The sequence below is a fragment of the Lepeophtheirus salmonis genome, chromosome 3 (assembly GCF_016086655.4).
Source record: "Lepeophtheirus salmonis chromosome 3, UVic_Lsal_1.4, whole genome shotgun sequence".
Taxonomy (NCBI): Eukaryota; Metazoa; Arthropoda; class Copepoda; order Siphonostomatoida; family Caligidae; genus Lepeophtheirus; species Lepeophtheirus salmonis.
This window is the reverse complement of record NC_052133.2, coordinates 21,621,265-21,648,953: the sequence shown is the minus strand read 5'-3', so window position 1 is coordinate 21,648,953 and position 27,689 is coordinate 21,621,265. Positions and strand designations below refer to the sequence as shown.

General features: G+C 32.1%; 1 protein-coding gene and 1 pseudogene across 3 annotated transcripts; one reads left to right on the top strand and one right to left on the bottom strand.

Annotated features, from left to right (window-relative positions):
• Positions 1-12,735: 12,735 nt before the first annotated feature.
• On the bottom strand, positions 12,736-23,567 carry LOC121114640 (neprilysin-2). 3 transcript variants are annotated; one of them, XR_011779279.1, is made up of 9 exons: positions 23,337-23,511; positions 17,427-17,694; positions 16,971-17,342; positions 16,668-16,907; positions 16,032-16,604; positions 14,491-14,710; positions 14,385-14,435; positions 13,144-13,326; positions 12,736-13,086 (listed from the first exon to the last, which is right to left on the bottom strand). XR_011779279.1 is itself a non-coding variant. In XM_071887163.1 (8 exons), exons 2-8 carry the CDS (start codon positions 17,688-17,690, stop codon positions 12,818-12,820), a joined length of 2,121 nt encoding a protein of 706 aa, XP_071743264.1. In that variant the 5' UTR covers positions 17,691-17,694; positions 23,333-23,567; the 3' UTR covers positions 12,736-12,817. The 3 variants fall into 3 exon arrangements, 2 of the variants coding, with proteins under 2 accessions (XP_071743264.1, XP_040564604.1); XM_071887163.1 differs by lacking the exon at positions 14,385-14,435 and having other exon boundaries at positions 23,333-23,567; XM_040708670.2 differs by lacking the exon at positions 14,385-14,435 and having other exon boundaries at positions 23,337-23,567.
• Positions 22,218-22,902, top strand: LOC121114641 (uncharacterized; annotated as a pseudogene).
• Positions 23,568-27,689: the final 4,122 nt, after the last annotated feature.

Here is a 27,689-nt window from a genome sequence, read left to right as displayed (position 1 = left end):
TGTGGGGCAAGACTGGCAGATTTTGACAAAACACGCAACCACTCATAGTTTATGGCGTCACTATTGCTAGAATTTTCAATTTAATGTGTCGCACCGACTGCTGGGCAAGAAAAACATATTTTGACAAAACACACAACCACTCATCCACTATGACGTATATTACTATGCCAATATTAAAAGCGTGGTAGAACTTAACCTTGTGTTTAATGATGCCAGAGTCCTTGAAGTGCTTAAAACATATCCTTGACCATTTGGTTTGTTTCCAATCTTAGCGACAGCTTAAGAAGCACTGGATTTTTAGGACATCTGAAAATAGATGGTTATAATATATATAGAATATTAAATTAAGTAACAACTAACAAGGATGTCAAAACATTTGATTCTTGTATAAAGTTATGAAAATACATATGGAAAAAAGCTTATTTTTACTTAATTCTGGTTAAGTTCACATTTCTTTCACAATTTAATAGCAAGATTGTGCTCTAGGGATCTAGAAAAAGTACAATTGAATGCAATGCAAGCAGGGATTGAACTCTACGAATAAAAAGATAAGAATGAATCAAGTTCCACTACGATAAACTTAGCTAATATCAAACTCCTTTTGTAAAAATTAGAAGGTTATTCCATCACTAATTATTAATTTATTCAGATTTTAAGAAATATTATTGATTACTGAAAGGCTAATGTTGACATAATAACTGAACGATTTGATCCTTATGTTTCTGTATTGTTCATCAGCTGTACACTTCAATAAATTGTCCCCGTCATTCTAATGAGTAAGGAGTCTATACTTAATATTTATATGGGTTATAGACATAAATCATGATTGGAGATGGGATTTGTGTATGAAGAAGAAGAAATGCGACAGGGAGACATATAGTATTCCTAAAATTTATATGTTTATGTTAATATATATTTTTAAATCAATTAACACCCAAGATAGCGAAGAATTCTTCTTTTCATGGGAAATGTTAACACATCCACGACTGATTAAATATTTCACAATAAAGGAAGAAAGAAAACGTTGAATTCCAGCAACGTATCGTTTTGAGGATTCATCTTAACGAGAGAAATGGAGTTAAATAGAGGGGTGAACCGATTCCCTATAATATCTAGAATTGCACTTAGGAATACAACATTTGTTGGGTATGATGAGTGATTCGCTTGCTCTCAATTATCGTGCTTCAACTTGTAGTTATGTAATAATTTACTCCAATACATTTCCTAGATCCCGGGATATACTTACAATTAAAGACTTTATTTCAAGTATTTCAACTACTAAGTTGATAATTGTGGGTGGTAATATCAATAATAATTATAACTATATTAACTAAAAATGATACACTTTATGTCTCTCAGATATGAAAATCAAATTTCAAATTAGGAATAAGCTCTTTCTTCTTCTCTAGGCATAAGTAGCCGAAACTTCCTGAATTGTTTTTCATCCTTTTTTGGATTGTAAAATAAAAAATAGAATATAAAATGGATACATTCGACAAGAGTTCCTTGCATGACAGTCCAATGATTGAGATTACTCTAGGCTGTGATGAAAGCGAAAAAAATAGCTTTATGGAAAGTTAGGATCTAATTCAATTTTTATTGAGGAATTATAGAATCTTCAAAACTCTTTCCCACTCTTAATTTATATTTATGATAAATTACAAAGGCAACATCAACTTTTTTCAAAACATTGTCTTCTTACAATTTATAGATTTTTAAAAAATACATTTCAAATAGTTATTATTGATTTTAAAAATTTTTAGAACTAAATTCATTGTTACAAAAATGTTGTATAATACTCTACTAAGGCCCTCTGACGGTTAAAAAGACTCACTGAGTGGTCCATTAAAATCTGAAAACTTTGAATTTTAAACTTCAACAAGATATTATTTATTAATTAACATAAGAATTTCAACAAAATTCATACTATTAATAGATGTGTTTCTGAGCAATCTTAATCATGAGTATTTTTAATGAGGTCAAAAGAACTCATTAAAAAGAGTCTTACTACTGAGGATATGGGTTTCTTTCAGTGGTGGTGTCAAAAGTGACCTCTCTTCCCTTTTTTTTTTTTTTTTTTTTTTTTATAATGTTCATTTAATTGGTTAGATGGAGTTGCACTGATTAAGTATAAGTAAACATTATAAAGGTTGACTCAAAACAAGCGGTTTTGGGATTGTAGAAATAAAACAGATAAACTATTATATTATAGTCAAAATTTTATTATGAACCGAAAAAACAATCCTTTACAATTATTTCTAGAAAATAATCCCCTTCATATGTTGGCCGCAACTGGCCTTTAAATGGTCCATTCTTTCGTAACAATTTTCGATGACACGTCCGAGCACTGTGACCGGAATCTCACGAATAACTCGTTCGATATTTGCTTCCAATGCTTCAATCGTCGCTGGTTTATCCACGTAGACTTTTGCTTTTACGTAAGCCCAAAGCAAAAGGCCAAATGTGTGATATCACACGATCTTGGTGGCCAATTCACCGGGCCAAAACGTTAAATTAATTTTCTCACCAAAATGATGTCCCAATAAGTCCATTTTTACGCGCGCTGTGTGGCAAGTGGCACCGTTTTGTTAGAACCAAATATCGTGGAGACCATGTGCTTCAATTTGAGGTACCAAAAAGTATGTTACCATGGCGGAATAACGTTCGCTGTTGACGGTAACGTGTTCTTCATGATCTTCGGCTACACTCTCGGCTACGGCCGCGATATTTTCTACGCGGCGAGCTGTACGTGGCCTACCAGACGACGGGACATCCCAGCAAGTTTCTTCCCCTTCAAATTTTTCGATTATTTTGCGAATTGTGGATTCTGAAGGTCGATAATGTGGACCATAAGTTGGCCGTAATTTGCAAAAAACTTCTTTTTACAGAACGCTGATTTTCATAGTACAATTGAACAATTTGTACACGTTGTTGTGGCCAATATCTTTCCATGAAGAATTGTAAAACAATACTGAGTAAAAATGACGTATTAATTTGACAGAACTCGCGTGCGCCTGTCAAAAAATCCCTGCTGGAAAAAAACCGCTTGTTTTGAATCACCCTTTAGTATTACTATTACTCCCACTAACCCAAGAAACTTGGATGAATTCCATATACTTTAAGTATATTTATTTTTCTAGGAATTACCTGGGGGGAGAACCTACGCACATTGAGTTCTAGTAAATAATTTCTCCCGAGCACGTTGTCCGTGAACTACGGTGATTCCATCTGTTTTCTCCTCAGGGTACTGTTTGACTTTTTGACAGATCCCTTCTTCCTCTCTAAAGTTTCGCATTTGCTATGGACATAGACTGTGGTCCTAGAGAACCACAAATGATTGTACTGTACGAATGGAAATTCGTCGATCACGTTCAAGTGTAATTTTCTCTACGTGAACGTGAGATAGAGAGCTCAGGTTTGTTTTAATTTGTACTTAATTGTTAATGCTTTAGTATATCGAAATATGAACGAATTTTAATAACTCAACCTTCTTCAATTATTGAATTAGTAAGTTTTCATATTTCAATAGTCCAAAGTCCAAAAAGCCATCAAGGCATCACTACTATAAATGACTCTTTATTTAAAAATGTTACATTTTTACGTATTAAAATTTAAATAAAATTTTAATCCCTCAAAGGAATCATTTGTATTATTTAATTAAAGGAAATAGTTTTTGATTATTTAAAATAGTTACTAGGATAATTATGAGTTCTGAATTAGAGTAACTATTGTTTGACAGTTTCTTTTGACCACGAGTCTTTTTTGTGTTTGAAGTTTTGATTACGAATCCGAGTCTCAACCTCTTTCAGTTTTAGAAGAAATTTAATTTTTGAACGACCATGTCACAATAAATTGTTATCTCTACTTAAAGTAAATTAGCTATTTATATAGTAATTGATACTTGGGAACCACGAGGCCCTTATAAAATATACCAATGCCTTAATATCTTTTACCCTTCCACCCTAATATAAAAATTATTTTTACACCACTGAAAATAATTTTTAATCTAGAAAGTAATTACAATAATAAAATTGTTAAATCAAGGTGGCAGAAATTGTCAGGATCATCGGCTGCTCGGAGAGGCTCGTCTTCAAGTTAAGAAGCTGTAAAAGGATGGCTTGAGCCTCGCAAGGAGTCCTAGCGGTAGTCTTACGAAAATTCGGTCTCCAGCCTTTTTGGACTCGGTGAAGAAGAAGATAGACAGGATCCCGATGAAGAGCATGACAGAGGTGCCCAATTTTTTAATATTTGAAAAATAAATTGAATATTTGGAATTTTATTTGCAAAAAAAAATAATATTCTGAAAATACCTATGAATTGAAACTATAAAAAATCTAAAAAAATTGAATATTTGAAATATCATTTTAATAGTTGAACTTTTTGATTTTTTCAAAAAAAAAATGCAAAAACCACCACCATTATAAAGTTTTCCATTGGTTTTATTAAACCGTTAAGCATGAAGATGTCAAACGGATTTGAAAAACCTGTGGATCTGGGGTGTATTACAGCATATTAGAAGGGTTATTTGTTGCTTGGAAACAAAGAAGCCGATGAGTTTAAACTTCCTTCGGGCCCAGAAATTCACCTGTAAAACCTGAGGGTTGGGAAGTATTAGGGGATATTAGAAGGGTTCTTTGATGCTCAGGGAAGCAGTGGAGGATAAATTTAACTTGACTCGGAGCCCAGCAGTTCACCTACACAACCCTTGGGCCAGGGTGTATTATAGCATATAAGAAAGGTTCTATCCTATTATGTGTCTTCATCGTTCAATAGCTTTATCACCCGAATAGAATATAAATTGCAATTAAATTGCGCATGATAATATTGTCTTGCACGGAAATTACTCACTAACATATTGCTTACAATAATTTGGTAGCACCATGATATTACCCACTATGTGTTTGTCTCACAATGATAATGTACACAACCCCAACGTTTTTGTCCACAACGTTTTTACCATAATCATTTTACAGTGAGCCAGTAACGCCGTGTTCTATAATGGAATATTTCTAATTTTGAATTACGCGCGCTTACAATTCATTCTTTATTTTGAATAACCTTTGAGCTTGGCACTTGGGATATATAGTCGACTTTATCTTTTCATTAAAAAATAACTTAGTTTGATACTGAAGAGATAAAGAATAATTGGTGTGATTGACTTATTTATCTAACTAGGTAATATTCACTACTGTTTGATTTTGAGCCTTCTCCCCCCCCCCTCTTTTTGAGGAAAGGTTGCGAGATACAATAAAAGTAACGACGTGTGATACTAATAAAACTTTAAGTGGTAACTAAGGGCTGAACGATAATTAATCAAATCCATGTTACGATATTACATAACTGCAATGATTCATCTACATGACAAAAAAGGACTCTAAATTAAACCAAATATGGAGTATGCTATATTGTTTTTTATCATTCTTTTTGAGCCCTAGATCGAAAAACAAATACACTCATTATAATTTATGATTATTTCACAGAACAGGATTCAATTAAGATTCCATTTCTAAACCAGATATTATGATTTTGATGGTTTTGAGGGACAAAGATAGTGGTTGAGGTGTAGGACAATACATCTTAACAGGGAGAGAGGAGGGAGATCGGGGTATGGCATATTAGCGAGGTATACCTAAATTTGTACAAAAATCTGACCTGCCTGTATGTAAAAAAATAACACATGAAACCTTATCTGGTAACTTTCTGTGGATGTGACTTTACAGACGCATTGCTCGATTTTTGAGTAAAGATTCCGTCTTGAAATTTTTTCTCTATGTAATCAAATGATTGAAAATGGAGGCTCTTCACACAAAAATCGCAGATCAGATCGGGGCAGATGATAATCTCATGGGCATCGCTGAGAGATACATCATGTAAAGACAGTGTACAATGTAAAGGATATGTTGAGAAAGGGAGACACGAGTTTCCGAGATACAAGAATAACAAGAAGACCAACCAAGATCGAGGGGATCTGACTCTGATTGAAGCCAACCCTTCAACGTCGACCAGGAGGCTCTCCAGAGAATTGGAAGTTCCTATAAATACAGTGAAGGAAGTGCTGAAGGATGACTTAGGCATGAAGAACCTTGGGAAGTCCAGGCTTCTTACAGCTCAAAAGCGCGAGTAACGTCTCCATTTGAGCAGAATCATCAATTTCTTTTTAAGATTTGAACGGCTGTGCCATGGTTTTGAACGATGAGAAGACCTTATTTGTGGAGAAACACGTGAATAGGTGTAATAAAATAAACATTATCACCTCTGCCAAGGATACTGCCCCCTCTGTCAGGTTCGTGCCCAAGTTCAAGTACCCCCAGTTCACCATGATGCTTGGCAAAGTGTTCCCTCCATCTAATTCGAAGGGACCGTGAATGCCATCCTGAGGAAGGTTATCCTGATTCTAGAGGCCACTTAAGCGACGAATGGGCATATCGGGATCCAAGAGAAGGCTCCAACCCACACCAACAGGGGCATTCAAAAATACCTTGAGTGGAAGTACAAACTAAAGTGGGGGGTTCTGGTCAAAGGATATTTGGCCTCCCTCATCGTCGAACCTGAACCCCCTGGATTTTCTCCCTCAGGAAGCACGTGGAGACCAAGGCCTTTGCTGTCTTCTACAGCAATATTGATGATCTGAAAGCTGCTGTTTGCGAAGTGTGAATAACCAAGAAGACCTTCTCCGCCTTTAAGAAGCGTGTGTGCATGAGTATAGCTGCTGAGGGGTTAATTTTAAAAATAAGATATAAAATAAATATATTTTTTTTATTATTCGTGGCATTTAAAGCTGCTTTAACCAGAACAGCCACTATTTAGTTTCCTGAAAAACACATCTGAAGCATTTCCTCGAACCCCAAAGATGTTCCCTTCTCAAAAACTAAAAATATATATATATATAGTTTTGGAATATAGAAAATAACTGATGAGGTAGCAAGTTTCAACTACAAAAAGTTCACTCTCGTCTAAGATCATATTCCCTACAACTTCAACCATTCAAAAATAACTTTACGGAAAGGTTACACATATATGTATATAGTGATAAACTTTTCTTTATTAATATAGAACACTCTGGATTTGATCAATGGGAAATTTGTTTGGTTTTTAATTAGATATCTTCATATTTCATAACGTGATATCAGACATTTTCTTTTGAAATGAGTCATTTTTCAGCAAATGTGTCGTGAAGAGAGCTCAAAATACAAGTAATTTTTTGTTTATTCTTCACAAAAACTCAAAAAATGATATGAGTCATCTTACTAAAAGGGTGACGAAATTATTTTTTGATATATTCCTTTAACGCTATCTCAAAAAAAAACCACAGTAATGCCGGATATTACTCTTTAAGTATGTACCATGTCCTTTCATGGTAAATTTACAATTCTTTTATTATTATCATCTCACTTGAATGAAATATAGTATGTCAAATAACCCATTAGTGGGAAACCCAAAAAAGAAATGAAAGATTTGTAACTCAATCCAACTCTGAGTTCTAAGCTTTTTTTCATGATGAATTAGATCAAAAATCGTCTTGAAGATCCGTGTGTTTTGAATTGTAAATACTTTGTAAACCACTCATCTAATGGATTCAAGTAATTCATTGATTTATGCAACAAAATACTTTCGTCATTTTGTTGTTATGTTATAAAAATTATACTTGACCTTCTCCATATTTTTTTTACCTTAAATATCTGTAATATCATATTTTTTGGTTTTAATTAAACTTTTTTCATAATACGATAAATTCAATATCTCACTTTAGAAAAAAAAAATAGGAAGTAGGTTTAATTTGTTCATATATATAAAAACAAGATAATAAAGTTTTGCATTGAATGGTTTGAGTAGGGTAGTGCTTATAACTTGGTGATTTAAAACCAATTCACGTTTAATATTCTTTGTCATAAATGTTACTGTTGAAGGTTATTAGAAATACAAGGTTATACAATAAGGTGTGTACGACTAATGTTTGACTTCCACCAACATTTTAATAGTGACATCATAGACTATGAGTGGTTGAGTGTTTTGTCAAAATCTGTCTGTCTTGCCCAGCAGTCGGTACAATACATTAAATTGAAAGTTCTAGCAAGCCCGATTACATGATCGATTAACATTGTATTTCTATTAACCTTGGTGCTCTTATAATTAATTTCTCAACCAAAGCTAACACTATAGTTAAGCTTTTATAAATGGTATAACCCCCATATATAATGAAAATATACTACCATTTCAATTACTAACAATTCAGGCAATTTGAAGATTGACGATACTATATTTGTATTGCTTCTCTAGAAAACATTATATGCAGAGAAAAAAATATGCAAACAGATTAAACCTCACATATGGAGAACCTTCAATCTTCAAATTATTCTGCATTCATTGCTAAGTTATTAAATTAGTTGTATTGTTTATTTATTTTTATTAATAACATATATATTAATGGTTTTGGGTAAGAAATCAATTCTAAGTATAACCATTTATGGAAATGAACATAACAAGTGAATAGCTCAGAACATATATGTGGATTGACTTACAGAACTAAAATTTCATGTTTTAAATTTTCTAAAATTAGTTTATTTGACATCAAATTTTATTCAAATCGAATGAAAAAATAAAAACAAAAAGGGTTCTTCGGAAAAAGCGACTCTTATTCACAATTGTGGAATGAGTGTGGATATAATTCGTAACCCTGTGTCTTTGGAATGGGAGGCACTCACAAAAAATCAGCTAACAATACATGATACTGGTATTCACTCTGTTGTTTTTTTTTACAGAGAAGTTTAAATTTCCTCTCATTAGACATGCCAAGCTACACAATGTGCCCGTTCCATAGCATTTGAAAAGGAATTTTTCTAAATCAGAAGAGGTCTTTGCGTCGTGAAGGTGTGATGGATGGATTAGGATAACTAAATATATCTCGTAATTGGATGCATAAGATTATGTCTTCGACTACCCGAATTGCTGATGGAAGAAAATTCACAGCTCAATCTCAGATAACCACAGGAATTTTTTTTTCAACACACCATGTAAAAATTGTGGTAAACTATTCAATACCATTAGGCACGCTTTTTCGGAGTGTCCACAATTACATATTCTGAGATCATTTATTAGTTTAAACCTGAAGGATCTTGAGGACAATAAAGTTAATATAATAACGGCCATAGTTTTGTTCGGCATGTCATCAAAAAAAGAAAAAAAATACACCTAAAGCTAGGTCGATAAGGAATGCTTTATTGAATGTAAAGAGTTACCTAGCTAAGAATAAAACTATAGGAGAACCCGTGGTTGCGGAGGATATTCCTGCTATTTTAATTTTGGCGGTAGCAAGAATTGGAGTGTTCGAGTTGAAGATACCTAGGGCGATCGGGGGTACTTGGGCCTGGGCCTATGATATCATTCATCAAACGCATCAGGACATTTTTGGACTTTCCAGAAGACACTGAAACTTTTTAGAAGGAGCAAAAAAAACCAAAAATAACACGAAATATTTGTTTTTGTTTCAAAGCAAATTTGCTATTAATATTTTATTTTTGTATTTTATTGATTTTAGATGCTAATGTTTTAAATTTAGATATATGAATGTTTTATGTTTACAAGGCCTTAATCTAGTAAAAAAAATTTAAACTATAATGTTTAATGATATTTTTATAAATGCATCTTCACCAGAAAATTTTAGATAATTTGCATTTTTTAGAAATTATTTTCTGTCTAAATAAAGGTTTAATATATACATATATAACTTGGTCTTATGCAAAACAGAATGTGCGAGACCTGAATCCCAGTGTAGGTAGGTATGAGGATAATTAAAAATTTTATTAAAAAAAATATTTTTACTTTTCTATTAAATAAAAAGATTTCTTTTTTTCCAATAATCATTTTTGGAAAATAAATTTCTAGTTTATTTTGTTAATCAAGTGCAAGATCGCTTGAAAGTGCCTCAAAGGCCTAAAAAACATATAAAAACTGCAATTATATGACCTTCATCAATTATTAAACCCATCCCTAGCAGAATCATCCACAAGGGGGGCTGGAGGGCCTGCTGTGTCATCAAAATTAAGGAATTTTTCATTTTTACTTATTTCGTCATTTGGGCAAATTATGCAGCAGAGCAAAAAATTTAATCCTTGAATTTTTTGTTAATAATTATGGATTTCTGATTTTTTTTTTCCACAAAAAAATTAATTTTCGAATTAATTTTTCCAAAAAAAGTTATATTTGAAGCTTTTCTCCAAAGATTTAATATTTGAATTTTTTTTCCTAAAAAGTACTTTTTTGAATTGCCATGGATTTTTGAATTGTTTTTTGGGTTTTTTTTGCAAAAAACTTTCATTTTTGGTTGTTTTTTTCGCAAAATATTCAATTTTGAAATTTGTTTTCCAAAAAAATTAATTTTCGAAATTACTTTTCCAAAAAATTTAATATTTGAGTCTTTTTTCTAAAATTTAATATTTGAAATTTTTTTCCAAAAAAAAATACTTTTTATAGAATAAACATGGATTTTCAAATGTTTTTTTCTAATAAACTTGAATTTTTTTTTTTCCACAAAATATTTAATTTTGAAATTTTTTTCCCAAAAAAATTACTTTACCACCAAATTGTAATATTTGAAGCTTTTTTCTAACAATTTAATATTTGAACTTTTATTTGTATAGCCATGGATTTTTAATTTTTTTTGGGGTTTTTTTTCAAAAAAACTTTAATTTTTTTTTTTTAAACCAATATGAAGCTATAATGAGTGTATTTGTTATTCGATCTAGGTCTAAAAAGAATGATAAACAACAATAATATCCTGCACATCTTGTTTAATTTATACTCCGTATCTAGCAAGGACATAGGCAGGAAATCCTTCAATACTGATCCTCATTATTACTCCGAGTCCAACTAAAACTTACGCATATAACTCCTCAACAAATCACCGAATTTACAAATATTGCCGAATTTATCTTCAACATAATCTTCTCAAGAATGAAAGAACAGAGAAAACAGTTCAGGTTTTAACCATTCCAAAGGTGATAATGATTTTGACTTGCCCACTTGAATTAGTTGAACAGACAGATAATAAACATTCTAATAATGTTTAGCTCCTAGATACACCCCCATCACACTGGAACTCAATCCGGTATCAGCCTGTAGAGGTTCATCCATGAGTTTCTAACTAGATTATTACTAAAATTAAAATTACATGACATTAAAAATCCTTAATAGTTGCTCTTCCATTGATCTTTTCTTTTCCACAGACTCCATAGAAGGTTCAGTCATTTCCGGCATGCTATCAATATTTAAGACATTTGACTCACTAGGGAAGTAGTCCTTCAAATCTTTTGCGGATTTTTTTATTTATTTCATATGAGTTAATTAATTTATTTCTTTGGACTGATTAGAAGTTCAACAACCTCGTTCAATACACCATGTTTGTTCTATTGGACTTCCTTTGCTTGGAATTTTCTTTTGTCTTTTCCTGATTAATGTTACTCAAACTAAGTAACATTTCCTTCCTCTTCCTTGTGACGTTGCTCTCTTTTAACATTGTTGTTGTGTCCCCCTCAGTTATAGAGTCCTTGCCAACTTGATAAGTTTATTACAACTCTTGTCTTTTGTCTACTTCTAAATATTATGTTAAAGTCTGGATGAAAAAAATTCAGCCTATTAAATTCATGGTTGTTCAGTTAAAATACTATACTCAAAATATACCAAAGTTAAATGGTGAAGGCAATCAATCACTGCCTTACCTCACCAACACAAGAATTTACAGTGTATTTTGTTTTCAACTATTTATTCTTCTTTCCCTCTAATCACTAATCTAAATGTTGATAGGTTGAAATAAAATTAGATCTGATTAATCTGCGAACAATTATTGAGCAATAGTTCCATAGATGGGAAGAATGGGATAATTAGCAGCTGATTTTGAGCTTCTCCCTCAGTTTCTTTTCCCATGAACGTTTGTGTGATACAATAAAGATAACGACGCGTGGTTGCAACTACAAAAAGCCTAACACTCGTATCAGATAATACTTTCTACAACTCTACGCACGCAGTCATGTGGTTTTTATGTTCACAGGAGTTTTGACAATTTTCACATCTCACCAAGGTCTAAGGAAAAAAGTGACAAAGTGGAAAAAATGGGAAAATTCTTTTAAACTGCTATAATATATTTAGATAAAAAAACACATGACAGCGGTTCGAATGGAAGAAGTGATTGTCTGTGTAAGTTACATTTTCAAGAGTGTCAAAAGAAAGTCCAGGTTTGATTATATTTACATAAAATGGACAGAAGCAACAAAAAATATTGATAATATGAGGTTTTACAATAGAAATTTACCTATTATATAATTATATTTTATAGTAAATCGTTTTAGTTTAAAATTTTTAACATAAATAGGCTATTTTTCAATGACTATCTTTAAGATATCGTGTTTGTACTAGTGAATAATTAATCCATAATATCTAATGATGATAAATTGTGTAAAAAGTAATTTCGTATTTCCAACTTTTTTTTAAGACTAAGTATATCTTAATTTGGTCACATCGGATCATATGATAATGTGTTGTAAAGGTGTGAATGTTTACTATAACCGCCTTTTTTATAGTATTGCGCTTGGCTGGTTCATTTGTAAATACTCGTGCTTGAGTTACGTTTTTTTTTTTTTGGTTTTTTTCCCCCCAAAGGTGTTATTATTATCATTTAAGAGGGAACAACGAATTTGTAATTGAAAGTACATATAAAGTAATCCCTTAAAGTAAAGACAGAAATTTAAATGATTACAAATATTTTATTTAAAAAAGTACGTAGTATAAAATATCAGAGATATTGAAGTATCCTCTGTATAATTTACTACCAGACCTCACATTTAATCTTGGGATTCATGGGTGATCCTATTGGACATTGGAAATCCTCCGCAAACTTAACCATATTTGAGAATGCCCCCAAAACACGAAACATAGCTGGTGTATGTACATCCCTTCTTATTTTCTGTTCCAATGTCTTGGCTCTAATTTTTGTGCACCAAAGATTGGCATTACTGATCCAAAAGAGTTGTTTCTCTGTAAAATTTAAACCTGGAAGAAGGGGCTCCGGAAAAGATGTTTGATTGAGCCAGGAAGCTATTTCATATTTATTATAAGATGTAGAAATGTATATGTGTTTATCTATAATCGTACCGTAGGCCCTATATGCTACTTTTAAGCCCCCGTTATCCGCAATATTTTCTCCTAGGGTGTTCACACCGTTCACTGTCGTATTGAGCTTTGGGTATGCAAAATCTCCATACTCCTCTATAATACATTTAGTTTTATTGATAAACTTTAACTTTGTTGAAGGATTCCACCAGTCAAATAAATCCCCTGCAAAACGGGAATGTTGTATCAGAATATCAAGGGGAAAAGTCATGGAGTGGTAGATTGTAGGTCGCAGTCAACTTAGGAAAATGCCTTGAGTATGGCTGGGTAAGGGTAATTAGGATTTCTATTCATTTGCGCTACCTGTTTTTACTCGAGTATTTGAAATATATATCATTGTATTAGTATGGTAATTTTAAATCTTTCCCCTATTGTATGAGTAGTTAATACTCTTGTAAAATATAAATGGTTTTGGTGACGTCATCATCTGTCTTGAAAACTCAAGAAGGTTATGTCACATATAATTATAATAGGTTAGGTTCCTGCTCTCTCACTCATCACTTAAGGGGGCTCTAGAACACGTTGCTGAATACCATTTTGTCAAATGACCCCTTAGCCGAACGGACACTTTGCCAAAAAAAATAAAAGATAAATACCGCAACACCGTAACTATATCTCTCTCATTTTACTCCAACGTTAAAAGATTAAAATATTTCTATTTGTGCAAATTCAATTGATTCATTGTTCATTAATTAATTACCGTCTTTGACTCTATAATTATCAACATGGAATTGTCATTATTTCATAAGTCGCGAGGGTGTTATCATCTTCCTCTAAAAGAAGAATTGTCGCCTCTCTTTAGTGCAGGGAAAATATGTTTAATTGTAGATCAATTCATAAATATTTACGTATTTTTAAATCAATTTACAGCAAAGATTGGCGATAATCCTTCTTTTAGAGGGAGATATGAAGACAATGACGACCTATTAAAGAATAACAAAAAAAGAAAAATGAGTGCACGCACCAACCGTTTTTTTCCTTTTCTAGTAGCTAAACTGTGATTTTTCTCCAAATACTCAGTACTCATCACCTGGGGCACTGGAACCAAATTAAAAGTGTTTTGTCTTTTTATAAAATCCCCCATCCACCCCCTCTAGCGCCTATGAGGCATCGATCATAGTTGCAAGAGTGCATTATTCTTTTTTACTTTTTAAAGTTATTTGTTGTTAAGGCCATATAACTACAAACGACTCATAGGAATTTAAAAAAATCCTGATAAATACCTAGTCCAAAGCTCAATTACCAGTTCCTTTTTAAAGTACACGAGACCCATCCTTAATTTTGAGTAAAAATGAAACTAGTCGACTTACAATTTATATTTTTTCATACCCTCAAAATTAAATTGGCGCCCTGTATCATCAAAGCCATGCGTGATTTCATGTCCAATTGCCATTCCAATGGCTCCAAAGTTTAAATAATTGGGTCGATGTAGTGAAAAAAAATTGCCTTGCAAAATCCCTGCCGGGATATTGATTGAATTGGTCAATGGATTATAAAACGCGTTCACAACAGTTGGTGTTACCAAATCTGTCCAATCATATGACTTTATCTAGGGTATGAAGATGACGTATTATTAAAACATAATTTGGTAGTATTTAATACATTCTGATACGATTACCATTGCACGTGAATAAGACCAAATCTAAGCTACGTAACGTATTCATTATTATGACGTCGTATATATTATATGGTCTACTGGTCTATTTCGAGGCCTACAAAATGGAGTTAGGTACTCCCATTCGAAACATGATGATCTATAAAAAATTGATCTATCCGTCCCAAATTGTGTAAATATATATTCCCTAGTATATACATAAGTATATTTAAAAAAAATCAAAGTATCATTTACTCTGCCAGGCACTCCATTTTGTAACTAAACACCATAAATAAAGCTACAAACATCAATTTTAAAAGTAATTGATATCTAAAGAAGAATAAAATACGATTGTATTCTATATTATCATAAATAATGATGAAAATTTTGTGTATATTGGGCGTGTTATAAAACCGAAAATCAACATGGTGAACCCAACAATTTAAATAATGTTTTGAAGGAGAGTAGATTAGGAGTCATGCCGTTTTATTTGATCAGCTACAGTCAGCTGTCACAAAGGAAAAGAGGTGAAAGGAAATCAAATAGGACTTTGGCAAGAATTACTCCAATGTCGATCCTAAATTATAATCTGAGTCCAACAAGGATTTACAATTATAACTCCGCAACAAATTATCTGGCTTTTATGAGCACAAAGAAATGTTCAATCAGCTTTTGAATATACTTGAATGTTTTAGAAAAGGAAGTTCACTCCTCCGGAGTTAGACAACAGCTGAAGAAAAGAAAATGATTCCTTCAGATTACCAATTTCAAACAAACGGACCACCTATAAATATACCTGATTATCATCACTACTTCAGATTTTGAGCAAACTGTGATGAAATCCTCTTTTGTATAAGATATGGAAATTTGCACCATTTCAGAGTGAAATTTTAAGTTCTTTGTTGCCTCATTATTTCAAAAGGTATAAACTTTAAACTAGAACAATTATCCAATCCTTATAACTTTTGATGCACGCAAAATTTCAGGCTGAAATCTCACAAATTTGCATACATTGTATAAAGGAACATCTCATCAAAATTTGGTTACAATATGAGTTCATGGGTAGCATGGATGTCCCATATTTATTTGGAATCATTCTATAGTCTCTTGAGCCAGGCTTGTATTAATTATTTTGTATAGTTATAAAAATATTTTAGCCCAATTGAACTTAATAAGTAATCAATTGTACGATACTTATTCAATTATAAAAATGTCTATTGCTAAGTTTACGTGCAATAGTTATCTTTCAAGATAGTTTTAAAGGGAAGAAAAATACCTCATTTTCGATTTTAAAAAATACATAATCCATTGTCCATTTGAATAAACTATGCACATTTTCGAAATAAGTGGATTCCCCAAGATCCAGCCCTTCATAGAGAATATCAATTACTGTATTATTAAGAATTTCATTCGGATATCCAATATTCTCATGCATTGCCTTTACTTTTTTCAAGGCTTTAGCTTTTGTTTCCTCATCTGACCATTTATTTTGTCTAAGTAGCTTCTCAAATTCTTTTTTAATATAGGATACAATGCTTTGAGCTGCAGTTTTCGCCTTTTCCGGGAAATATTGTCGAACGTACATGGATCCAATATGGATTCCTAAGCGACTCTTTGTTTCTCCAACACATGTCTTCCATCTTTCCGACATTGTCTTAGCTCCAGTTAGTTTTTGAATGTATTTAAATTGAATATGTCTTGCTTCTTCATTCAGGTAGCTCATAGATGAAGAAATCACACTCCAAATCAAAAAATTGGCTTGGACTCGGATTGGTGTTTTGCGGATCAACATTGCAAAGTCCTTGAAATAAGATGGGGAGTACACAATGATCTCCTGAGTCACGTTTACCTTGAATAAATATTAATACAAATCAATTGCTCAAATAAGTTCAAATAAGATCTTTCTTTATACCTTAGTTACTCTAAGAATGTTATTGATGCAATCCAGCCAAGGAGTCGAGGGGTCCATCTGAGATAATTCCTCAATTGTCATCACATGATACATTTTCGAAAGGTTCCGTCTCTGCTCATTTGGAATAGTAATATTTGCAAGTTTATTTTCAAACTTTAACACCTCGAACATTTCATCCATGGACGCGTTAAACTTCCCTCCAAACAAAAGAGCTATTTCCACCATATAGTTAAAATAAGCCTAATTATATACTCAGTGTCAATGATATATTATCCTTTATTACTACATAACACTCAAACAAACTTTAACTCCTTCATCAGCGTCTCCTTTCTTTAAATATGCACTATGAAGATTAAATCCTGGCTGATCCAAACTAATCCTTAATCTCGTATGGTTTTTTAAATCCGATCCCACATTGAGTGAAAAGAATTGATTTATCGGAAGGCCTTTTCCTCTCAATATCCGAAGTTTGTCATACCAAAGGTAGGAACTTTCATTCCATGATTTCCCCTGTCGAAGAGGCCATCCACCCAAATCTTTAATTACTTTTTCCATTGGCTTCAAACCCAAAGACTCAATAGCTGATTTGTTCATACAAGCTTTATAATAATTTCTTGCTAGATAGAATGACTTTGGTTCATTTTCTATCGAATCTAATTCCAATATGTCTTTAATCTGGGTAAAATCAATACGATCAGAGGAAAACACATGTCATTAAAATGTCCAAATGTTTAAAAATTCAAAGGTTTAAATACTTACAAGTTCAAACAACTTATCATGAACCAGGCTGAATGAGGATATCTCATTTTTATTATCCGGGATTTGAACTCTTTTTACAAATCCACCGCAAGAAAATTCATAAAAATCCTCGCAAGGGCTTACAGATGCATTCATATTCAATAAAATACGTTTGGCTGCTGTTAAACATTCTTCAGTTCTACAAATTCTTTCCTCCACAGTACCAAGAACAATGAGTTGTCTTTGTATGAGGAAAAAAAACAGCATCAAAATGCTGTGTTCCATATACCTTCAAATCAGAAATCAAATAATTAAAATAGCACAGTATATCTATATTAATCAATCAAGATTTGTCCATATATTTGTTTATTTATCATGGGAAGGACTTGTTTTTAACAACGAGATGGTGTAGCTAAAGCTCAGAGGCACATATTAAAAAAAAAAAAAAAAAGAACATACCTATGCTTAGGGTAGTAAATCCTAAGCATTTTTTAGCGTGCGAGTTTGTTTTTGTAGGCAAGCCGAAAAATGTATTTTTATTAAGTTGTTATAATTATTCATGAGAAGAGAACATCTAAGAATTGAGTAACTATGGTTGAGTGTACTCATGAAAAACACTAAGGATTTATTCGGGAGTTATCTTCTATATTAATAAAGCAAATCTAAATCATTCGAGTAAAGTTTGTCATAATACCCTGTACTCCTTCAGGTTTACCTATAAAGTAAACCTGAGATATTATGTTAAGTACAGTGGGCAAGGCCACCTTAGCCTAATGATAGGCCCCTGGACTGATGATATTTGTAGACCTTGACAGTAAGATTAAAAATACAAATTTTAGCTCATTACTGTACCCCAGATGATCCCTTGTCTTAAAACAGCCTTGAGGGTAGGGTGGACCATAAAATGGGTGTACTTCCGTTTTCGACTCATAACTCCTCATATTCGAAAAATTCTACAATTAACACTAAATTACTATGGGCTATCAATCCATACACGCTTCATCTACCTACTTGGAGTGATTATAAGCTTAGAAACAACATGTATTTAAATTTTGGCGATATTTTTCGTTAATATGTTATTATTCAATATTCTGAACCACACATAGAAAAAAATAAGTAGATCTTTTTACTGGGATTCGTTCTATATCCCTGTTATTAAATAAAATTTACACTTCTTAGTATTAATGTATAATGAACTCAACTCTTGCTTCCTTCAATTTAAAAGGATTTTCCATTTATGAAAATTAGGGCATTTCATTATAAGACCATGAGATACAATTTGAGTATTCAGAAATTTGATGCAATTGGACTGAATTGAGTTAAACATCTAGGTTTGTTTTTTTTGCAAAAAAAAAAAAAAAAAAATGAAGCTAACCATCTTGCAAAAAGTATATAATAAGTAACATTGATTCATAATAAGACCCATCTTGCGAGTAAAACATAATTTATGAATGTATGACCACACGTCACTGGGTGCACGGTATATTGTGGTCCCTGATTCATATAATCAATACTATATAAAGAAAAGAAAAAAGGTAGTATAATATACAATGAACACTTTATAAAATAGATGAAATCTCGCAAGTGTGTAGTTCAACTCACAATTAAAGAATATTTAAGTATTGAGTGAGTAGTAACGTGTGAGTGAGCGGATGAAAAACAAAAGGTAACACCAAGGATTTGTTGGGGTGTTATCTTCTATATCAGGGATTCTCAACCTTTTTCTAGTGATGTACCACTTGCAAAATATTTAGTTAACCCAAGTCAAGCACAAAGCATTTTTAGCTTCAATGACAGGCGCGCCCGTATATTGGAAAAAAAGTTTCAGTTTTTGGAATAATTATACAAAGAAATCCAAAAATTAAAATTGTTAAAAAAATTCAAAATATTATATTATTTTGAGAAAAAGAAACCAAAACTCCACAGCTACTCAGAAAAAATTACAAAATCCTTTGTTATTCACAAAAAATTAATTTTTTTTTTTTTAATTTCAAAAATCCATATTTATTGTCAAAAATTAAGTTTTTTTAGAAATCCAAAATCCACTACTGTCAATTAAAAATTTCATTTATAAAATTTTTTGGAGAAAAATTTTCAAATATTAAATATTTTAGAAAAAAAAAACGACATAATACATTTTTTAGTGAAAAATCAAAAATTCCTTAATTTGAGGGTGGGGCTACATCCCCTCTCCAGCGCTTTCCCTACGGACGCCCCTAAGTTATGTACCACTTGTAACATATTCTTTCAACATCTCAAGTACCCCTTGAAGTGCCTCCAAGTACCCCAAGGAGTACGCGTACCCCCATTTGAGAACGAATGTTCTATATTATTTGCACATTTTTGTATATAACTCCAAGCAATGCTGGGAAATTCTGCAAATAGTAAGTATTATACTATAAATTTCTTATTGTGATGGGCCAGAACTTTGCAGTTTGGGGTGTCTTGGAGAAGAAAGTGTGCTACGACTTCATCCAAATTTGGATTCGCTCAGAGCCTGCATCATGACAATGAGGTAATTCTTGGGCACACCCTTCATCGTGAATAGCAGACAATCTGTTTGCCGGCGTGTCGTGGCTGTTATTGCTTGCGAAGGAAAACATATTAAATAAAAAGTTTAGCCAAATGTACTATTAAAACACATTACCAACTGGTTTTAAGTTATATTTCGTGGATTCTATAAAAATCACGTTTTTTTGTAATTCAGTTATGTTATTGCAAGTTCGTTTATTTATATTTTTTTATTACTTTTTTTTTTTCAACTCTTATCACTGTAGATAAGACAGTCAAATACAAAAAGATTGTACTTTTAAGTTCAATGGATGACTTCTCACTCAAGCATTACTAATGATTAATCATAAGTGATTTTACTATACACTAGGGATGTTAGGATATCGAAAAGTTTAGCATAGTGTTGGGTTACCAACATTATTGATATCGATATTTCAATACTTTTCGATACTTTTTCAACTAAAAATATTAAAAAAAATGATTACTATCTTTCAATCAAGGATAATTTTAATATATTTTTTTGGGAGGGATACTTGCTTTGAAATTTGAAACTTAAGTCACTGGTGCTGCGGTCCAATATTTTTATGACGTTATTACGTCATAAATACGACCAGTTCCAATGCTGACTAAGTATGCTAGCGTTTTAAAAACAAAACGACGATACCCCGGTACAACTATATTAGAACATATGTTTATAATCCATGATAATAAGAAATTATCTTTTATTTAAGGTGGAAATTAGGAGAGAAATAAAAGGATTTATATTTCATTGATCCAAAGTTGAATATTTATAATTGATAAATAAGTACAAAAAATCAGAAAAAAAGTTGATTTTTTTTCAAATACAACAGATGTATAAATTTTAGAATGAACGGTTAAAAAGTGTATCATTATTTTTTCTGACAAGTATACTTTATAGTAAAACTTTATTCAAACTAAAAATTGAATACCAATTATCAAATTGTTTCTACTATTTGATACAATACATTTATGAGTTATGAAATTAGTATTTTAGTGAAAGAGAATTTAGTAGGCTGATATCTAATTAATTCGAAATTAATGTCATAATTATTAAATAGAAATTGTTATTATTTATTTCAGAAAACATATATAGAATACTCAGAGAATGGTTGAATAGATTGAAAATCAATTTTGTGACGTATATCCCTACTCCTGAAAAAAACAATTCAAAGTTGTATACATTTTTGAACACTTCTTAAGGTTTTTGTTCTTTCAAATAATAATTAAGTTAATTTTTTAAGTCTGAAATCCCTGAGGCCGAAAGGGGAACTTCCTTTTGTAGTGTGCTGAATAAATTACTACATTCAATATCGATATTCGGATATCAAAGTTCGTCCCTACTATTTACACATAGGTAGAGTTGAATAGTTTGTAATGAAAAAGGAGAGCAAGAAGAAAGGTAAGAGCGAGACGAATGGCACAATTTAGACCTATTCAAAAAAACACAATTTTTTAAGTTTTATTAGGTTTCCGTATTTTTCCCCATGCTTTGATATGTGAGAAGAAAGAAAATCATTATTTTGGGGTTCTGAATACACCTTGCGCTTTTTGCTTAAAGTTTGGAAAATTGTTGTTTTTTTTCGAAAAATAGTACTTTTTCATCAATTATTGGAAAAGTGGTTAGCAGCACAGGTTTTTATATTTAAAACTTTTTAAAGACAAGACAATTTATATTTAAATCTATTTATGTACTGTTGCGAAAAAATTATAGTAAGTGCTATTTTTTTGGGAAGGTATTAGCTAATTTGTTGAAAGCTCAAAATATCATCCATTTTTATTGTGGCTCTTAAATCTACAAAAAAGAAGAAATCACGGGGTTTAGGATTTTAAACACTGTATCATTAAAGTAAATATTAACCAAGAGGACATCCCCAGCTTATAGTTAATTGACATAATCAAGGCAACAAATACATTTCCATCCCAAAATCATCTGTCCAAAGCATTATGACCAAATTCAAAAGAACTGGCCATGTTAAGATGCCAAGAAACACTCCACTCCTCAAGAGCAGGCACATAAATGCTAGGATGAAGTATTTCGATGACCACAAAGACATTTAGGAACAGAAGGGCCAAGCCTTTAACCTCAAAAACAACACTCCCACAGTATAACACGATGGTGGAAGCATCAATATTTGGGCTTACTTTGCTGTCAATGGAATTGGAGAACTTCACAAAATTAGATAGATGGATTTGAAATTTAAACACAAACAATATTTAAATACAAAAAAATATATTATTTTCTCCAAAAACTTCATAAAACTAATTATAGATATAATTCTCTTTTCCATCTCCTGCCTAGTCTAGACCTATCCTTAAATCTACAGCATGAACGCTACAACGGCACACAGCAACAACTAAGTTAGTGATGAATATATCTGGATCGTGACTCTGGATTAGGACACTAAGGAATGTATCGGTAGAGACTAGAAAGAGGATGGCAAGGAGAAGTCCAAGTAGGGTGAGGATGACCAAGAGAGTGCTGAATACGATGAGGATGTTCATCCTGCGAGGATGCTTTCAGTGAAGAATGACTTTCTATCTCTGGAGGCCAAGGACGAACAAGTGTACGTTGTCAACATTGAAACCTTGTTATACAAGGTTTAAAGTACTCCTTGGTGGTTATGAAGCTATGCACTGACTACCAACGTCTTGTTGATCAAGAATTATCATCCAAAGTAAATTGACCTTAATGCACAGAAAAAGGGTTGTCGGCAGGAGAATAGTGACGCTGCAAGAAGAACTGCGTGGGTAAGAAGCTGTAGAAGGGGAAACCTCTCTTAAAAAAGAAAGGATAATATCTTCTTCCAAGAAGGCTAATATTACTTCCAAAATTTACATATATATTTTTAATAACTTCTCCTCTTTTATTAATGAGATTAACAAAGGATCTTATCTCAATTTAATGTGTAAAATATATTTTTTACATTAAGAGAATATAAAACATTGTACAATAAAAAAATAGAGAGAGATAATTAATTAAAAAAGGGCCTTAAAAAACGACATTTGTTAGCAATAAATTTAATAAAAAGACCACCAAAAAAAAAAAAAAATCAAGAGAACACAACAAATATCTTCTTCTAAACTTTAGCTGTTAACAAATAGGAATTTTTAGTAGAGAACTAAAGATGTTACTAAGAACATTTACATAATATAAATTTGAATTTTTATAACAAAGAGCTTCATAAGAGTAATAACTGAATTTGACCCCAATATCCGACAATCAAAATTGATTTCATATTTTCAATAAAATGTTTACATATTATGGAATGTGTATTCAAAAGCAATTATTTGTCTTACGAATCCTTTCTGAATATTTGACCGCTTTACAGCTCTCATTTTGAAGAACATTCTTCTCACAGAAATTATTATTTAAAAAAAAAATCCATTTTGTTCACTTGCATGCTTTTCCTGAGACGATAATACTCCTTTAATGGCGGGTTTCAATGCCTACGCTCAAAAATGGGTTCGAGTTGACTGACACAACTTATTTTGTAGAACTCAATACTCCTATTTGTAGACATCATATTGAAACATAGCATCTGTTAATAATATTTAACCTTAACGTTAAGCACAAGCCAAAAAAGAGTCTATCAACAAAGACATCAATCCCGAGAGAATGATTATTCAGACAGCTTTTGAAAAATGATTAAGGGTCTATTCTACAACATGACCCGTTCGCCCGCTAGTAACCCTCCTTTTCTCATTAACTTTCTCTCTTTTTACAGGTGTATTTAATGAATAATGATATGTGTACGATAGCTCATTAAGTGACATACTTTTAACTTTTTTTTAATGGTTAAAGAGGATTTGCATGATGTGAGGCATGAGATTTTCAGAGAGCCGGTGACTTGGACTCGACACATGTGACTTAAATTGACCTCACAGTTAAAGACTCGCGACTTGACTTGGAATCCATAGCTAAGACTCACAACTCAACTTGGACTCGAAGGCAATTTTATGCTGAACTCAAGAAAAGCCATAGCAGTATCCTATAACTAATTTGTGATGTAACTCGTGTGATTCTTTTAGCTGGCCCGGTTGTTTTTTTTAGAGCTGGCAATCTGAAGAATGAATTTTCTTTTCCTTAGACGTTGTCATTATTATTTCAATCCTGAGTAGTAAACACTCTTTCCTAAATAGATGCAAGGATATTCAAACCCTGATTGAACATTCGTGTAACCCTTTGGATTTGTTGCAAAGTCATGATTGTAAGCCCTTGTTAAACTCAGAGTAGAATTGGGGATCGACATCAGTACTTTTTCTAGCAAATATCCTTGTTTATAGCCTTTTCTCCTTTCTTCCTCATCGCAGCTGATTGTAGCTGATCTAATGAGCATTATTATTTCTCTACTCCGAAATATTCTTCAAATTGTCAGGGTTACCATGTTGATTTTCGATATTTTTTAGCCCATTTCCCTAACAATATACCGTGAGGATTTGTTGGAGAGTTATAATTGTAAGTCCTTGTTGGACTCAGAGTAGCTTTGGAGATCGACATCGGAGTAATTACAGCAAATATCTTTCATTTATTCTTTTTTCCTTCTTTCCTTGTTTGTTTTTTTAAATTTATTCTACAGTGGATTTTGATTATTACATATAATACTATAAATATGATAGCAAAGCCTCATGCGTGCACACTAAAAATGGGTAAGAACGGAGATATTACAACAATGACATAGCCTAAGTTCAAAAGAGCATTTCTTGACACTTTGTCATATTTTTATGAAGAAAAAAAACACCCCTGTATTAGATTCAAATAGTCAAATCTATACTTAAAAGAGAGACCTGTGCAAGGTCAGATATTGGATTTAAATAATTTCATGCAAGCTGCAATTTATGAATTTCACAGATTTGACTTTTTTATATAGGTATACATTCAACCATTTGAATCTAATAATTGGGTGCTTTTGTCATAAAAATATGACAAATGGCCTTTATACCTTACATCATATCATTGTTGTAAATTTCAGTTCTTCAACCCCATTTGTAGCGGGCGTGCTTGAGCCTTCGGTCACAGGTTTTTATTTAGTATAATATAATTTATGTATACTTCCTTCTCTAAGGGCGACCAGGTACCAAATCTACGCATATTGTGATCAAAAGAATTGGAATAAATGAAAATATTTAAGGACTAAGTCTTGAGACACATATTGAACTCGCAGTATAAGGAATTTTCCCCACCTTTGACTGTTTATACAAAAGTAACTTTGTAATCATTTCTAGAATGTCAAACTTATTACTATTCAAGTATATAAATGAAAATTACTTTATAAAGGCAGGATATTTATCGCAATTCATAATAATAGATTGTGTACATTAACCTTTATTTAGGATCAGGCTTCCTCCGTGTACACCTGTGAACTCTAATCTACAACATCACATGCAACATATTTGTGTGGATCCTTCATCAAATAAATATATATATTTCTAGTGTTGGATCGAATATTACTCAAACTCGAAAAAAAAACAAAAAACAAGCTTTTTCTCAAGCCAACAATTTTCTGAAAAATACTCGAAATGGTCCGATATATATTTTGTAAAATTCAACTTAACTTGAACTCAAATTATAATCAAAATTCAATTACATTCGAGTAAGGAATAGTTAAATTTCTCTTATCCCAAATGACGATTTTTTTGTGTTGATCAAGAAAAAATAAGGGAAAACCGATTTTTAAAGGATTTATTTTTAAAAAAAAGGATCATTTGATCAAATTCAAACCCAGAGCAAAAATTTCAACTTTGAAATAAAATAAAAACTGTAAGCAACAATAACAATATATAAATAATCCTGCAGGCGCACCTGCAGTACCCTTTTTCATGAGCAGACTCACGCATAGTAACTCAATACATGGATAATAAATGTTCTCTCCTCAAGAATATCAGCTTTATAAAAATAAAATAAAATAATATGACGTTATAAGTTATTACTGATGAACCAGGGATTAATTGAGTCTCTTGAGACGACTGAGACTTGAGACTGAAACTGTCTATCATGGTGACATAATAAAATGTCCTAATTCCCTTAACGGAACATCCTTTTAGTTTGAGGAAAGTAAAAGTTAGTTGGTGTCATTATATATAGTCAAGAATTAAGCTTTGTTTTAATAATCTCATGAGTGACTATTGTAAGAAAAAGTAAAAAAAAAAAAACTTATTGCATAATATGAGGAAATTTCCAAAATCTCGTTCGCAATTGAACCTAAGATATTGGTATTTTGCCTTATTGATAAAGAAAAAATTTGAGCGAGAGCGCGCTCGCCATTTTAGACGAACAAAAAATTGCTCCAACTTTCGTTCATTTATATAAATTTGTATTACTCTTTCCGTTTCTGTATTTTATGAGATAACATCAAAAAAAAAAAAGAGAGTTAAGGAATAATTTTAAGGATTGCAAGAAAAGACGGTCGAAATTATATCTCCATTTTTTTATTCTTCTTTAATATATCTGTGACTCTCTGCTGCCTTCAGTTGATGAGTTTGCCTCTCATTTAGTTGACTACCCAAAGAAAACTCAGACATCAGTTCCCTCAGATACACACCGTCAGCTCTTTCTACTGAGAAGATCACGTTGGAAGAGAAATCTTTCTTTTTGTGCTCGTAGTAAATTGACATAAGATCTCAAAATCTCATGCAAACATAAGTTCAAAAACATGAGAACTCAGTATTCAAGCTCAAGCTAATTATCAGGCTTAATTAGATGATATTGCACGAAATCTCATAAATATGTGCTCCCTAAGACAGTGGTTCCCAAACATTATGTACTCAAGGCACACCAAAAGACAAAATTTCTTAACATACCTATTTCAATTTAACATATTATTTGGATTATTATAAACTATTGGTAATAAAGTATGGCTGTCACAAATCTTAGGACACACTTGAACTAGTCTCAAGACACACTGTTTGGGAGCCACTTAATAGGATCTTATTTGCATGTGGTGAAGAGGGAATCCTATCAATTTAATCATTGTTAGTCAAAGATATTGGAATATTTGGCAGAATTGCAGTTAGATCTAATAAAGTACGAATACTACCTTCTGATCGATACATTACTGTCCTTAGCTACCGTTGAGAGTGATCTATTTTCTTTAGGTGGTCTACTATTTAGGGATAGATGTCAGAGTTTAAAAGTTAAAAACTTTGAAAAAAAAAAAAAAAAACTTTTGTCAATTAATCAAATATTCGATAGTTAAAACATTGGATTAATCATTTTATGGATTTTTTTAATTTTAAATATAATTTCCCTTCATTTTGTTGAATAAATAATATATATATAAATTTAAGGAAATTAATTGAAGTCATAAAGAGTTGTCAAATTCAAATACTCCTAGACGAGCGAAAAAATGAGCACCACTCATTTGTAATTGAGTGGGAGCGCGCTCATACCTAAATTGACTTAACGTTATTGATCATCCTGTTTGGGGGTTTATTGCAGGCTGCCTTTATATTATGTCACCTTCGGCTTCGGCCAAAGGAAGTAAGTCTGAACTTGGACTTTTGTCCCGATTTCGGATGACCTGTCTTCGGCCTTTCTCTAATTATGTCAAACCATTTTTTGCTAATATTTGTTTTCGACGGGAAACGCACGTATCTCACTAGTCCAACACATGATAGTTGCTGATTGTATTTTTGAGGAAAATTTAGAGTATCTATAATGAAATCACGCCACCCAGCTACTGCATCTAAAGTCTAATTTCTACCCATTATAAAAAAGGAGGTTATGAAGCCGCACTCTGTATTAATTGTGATGGT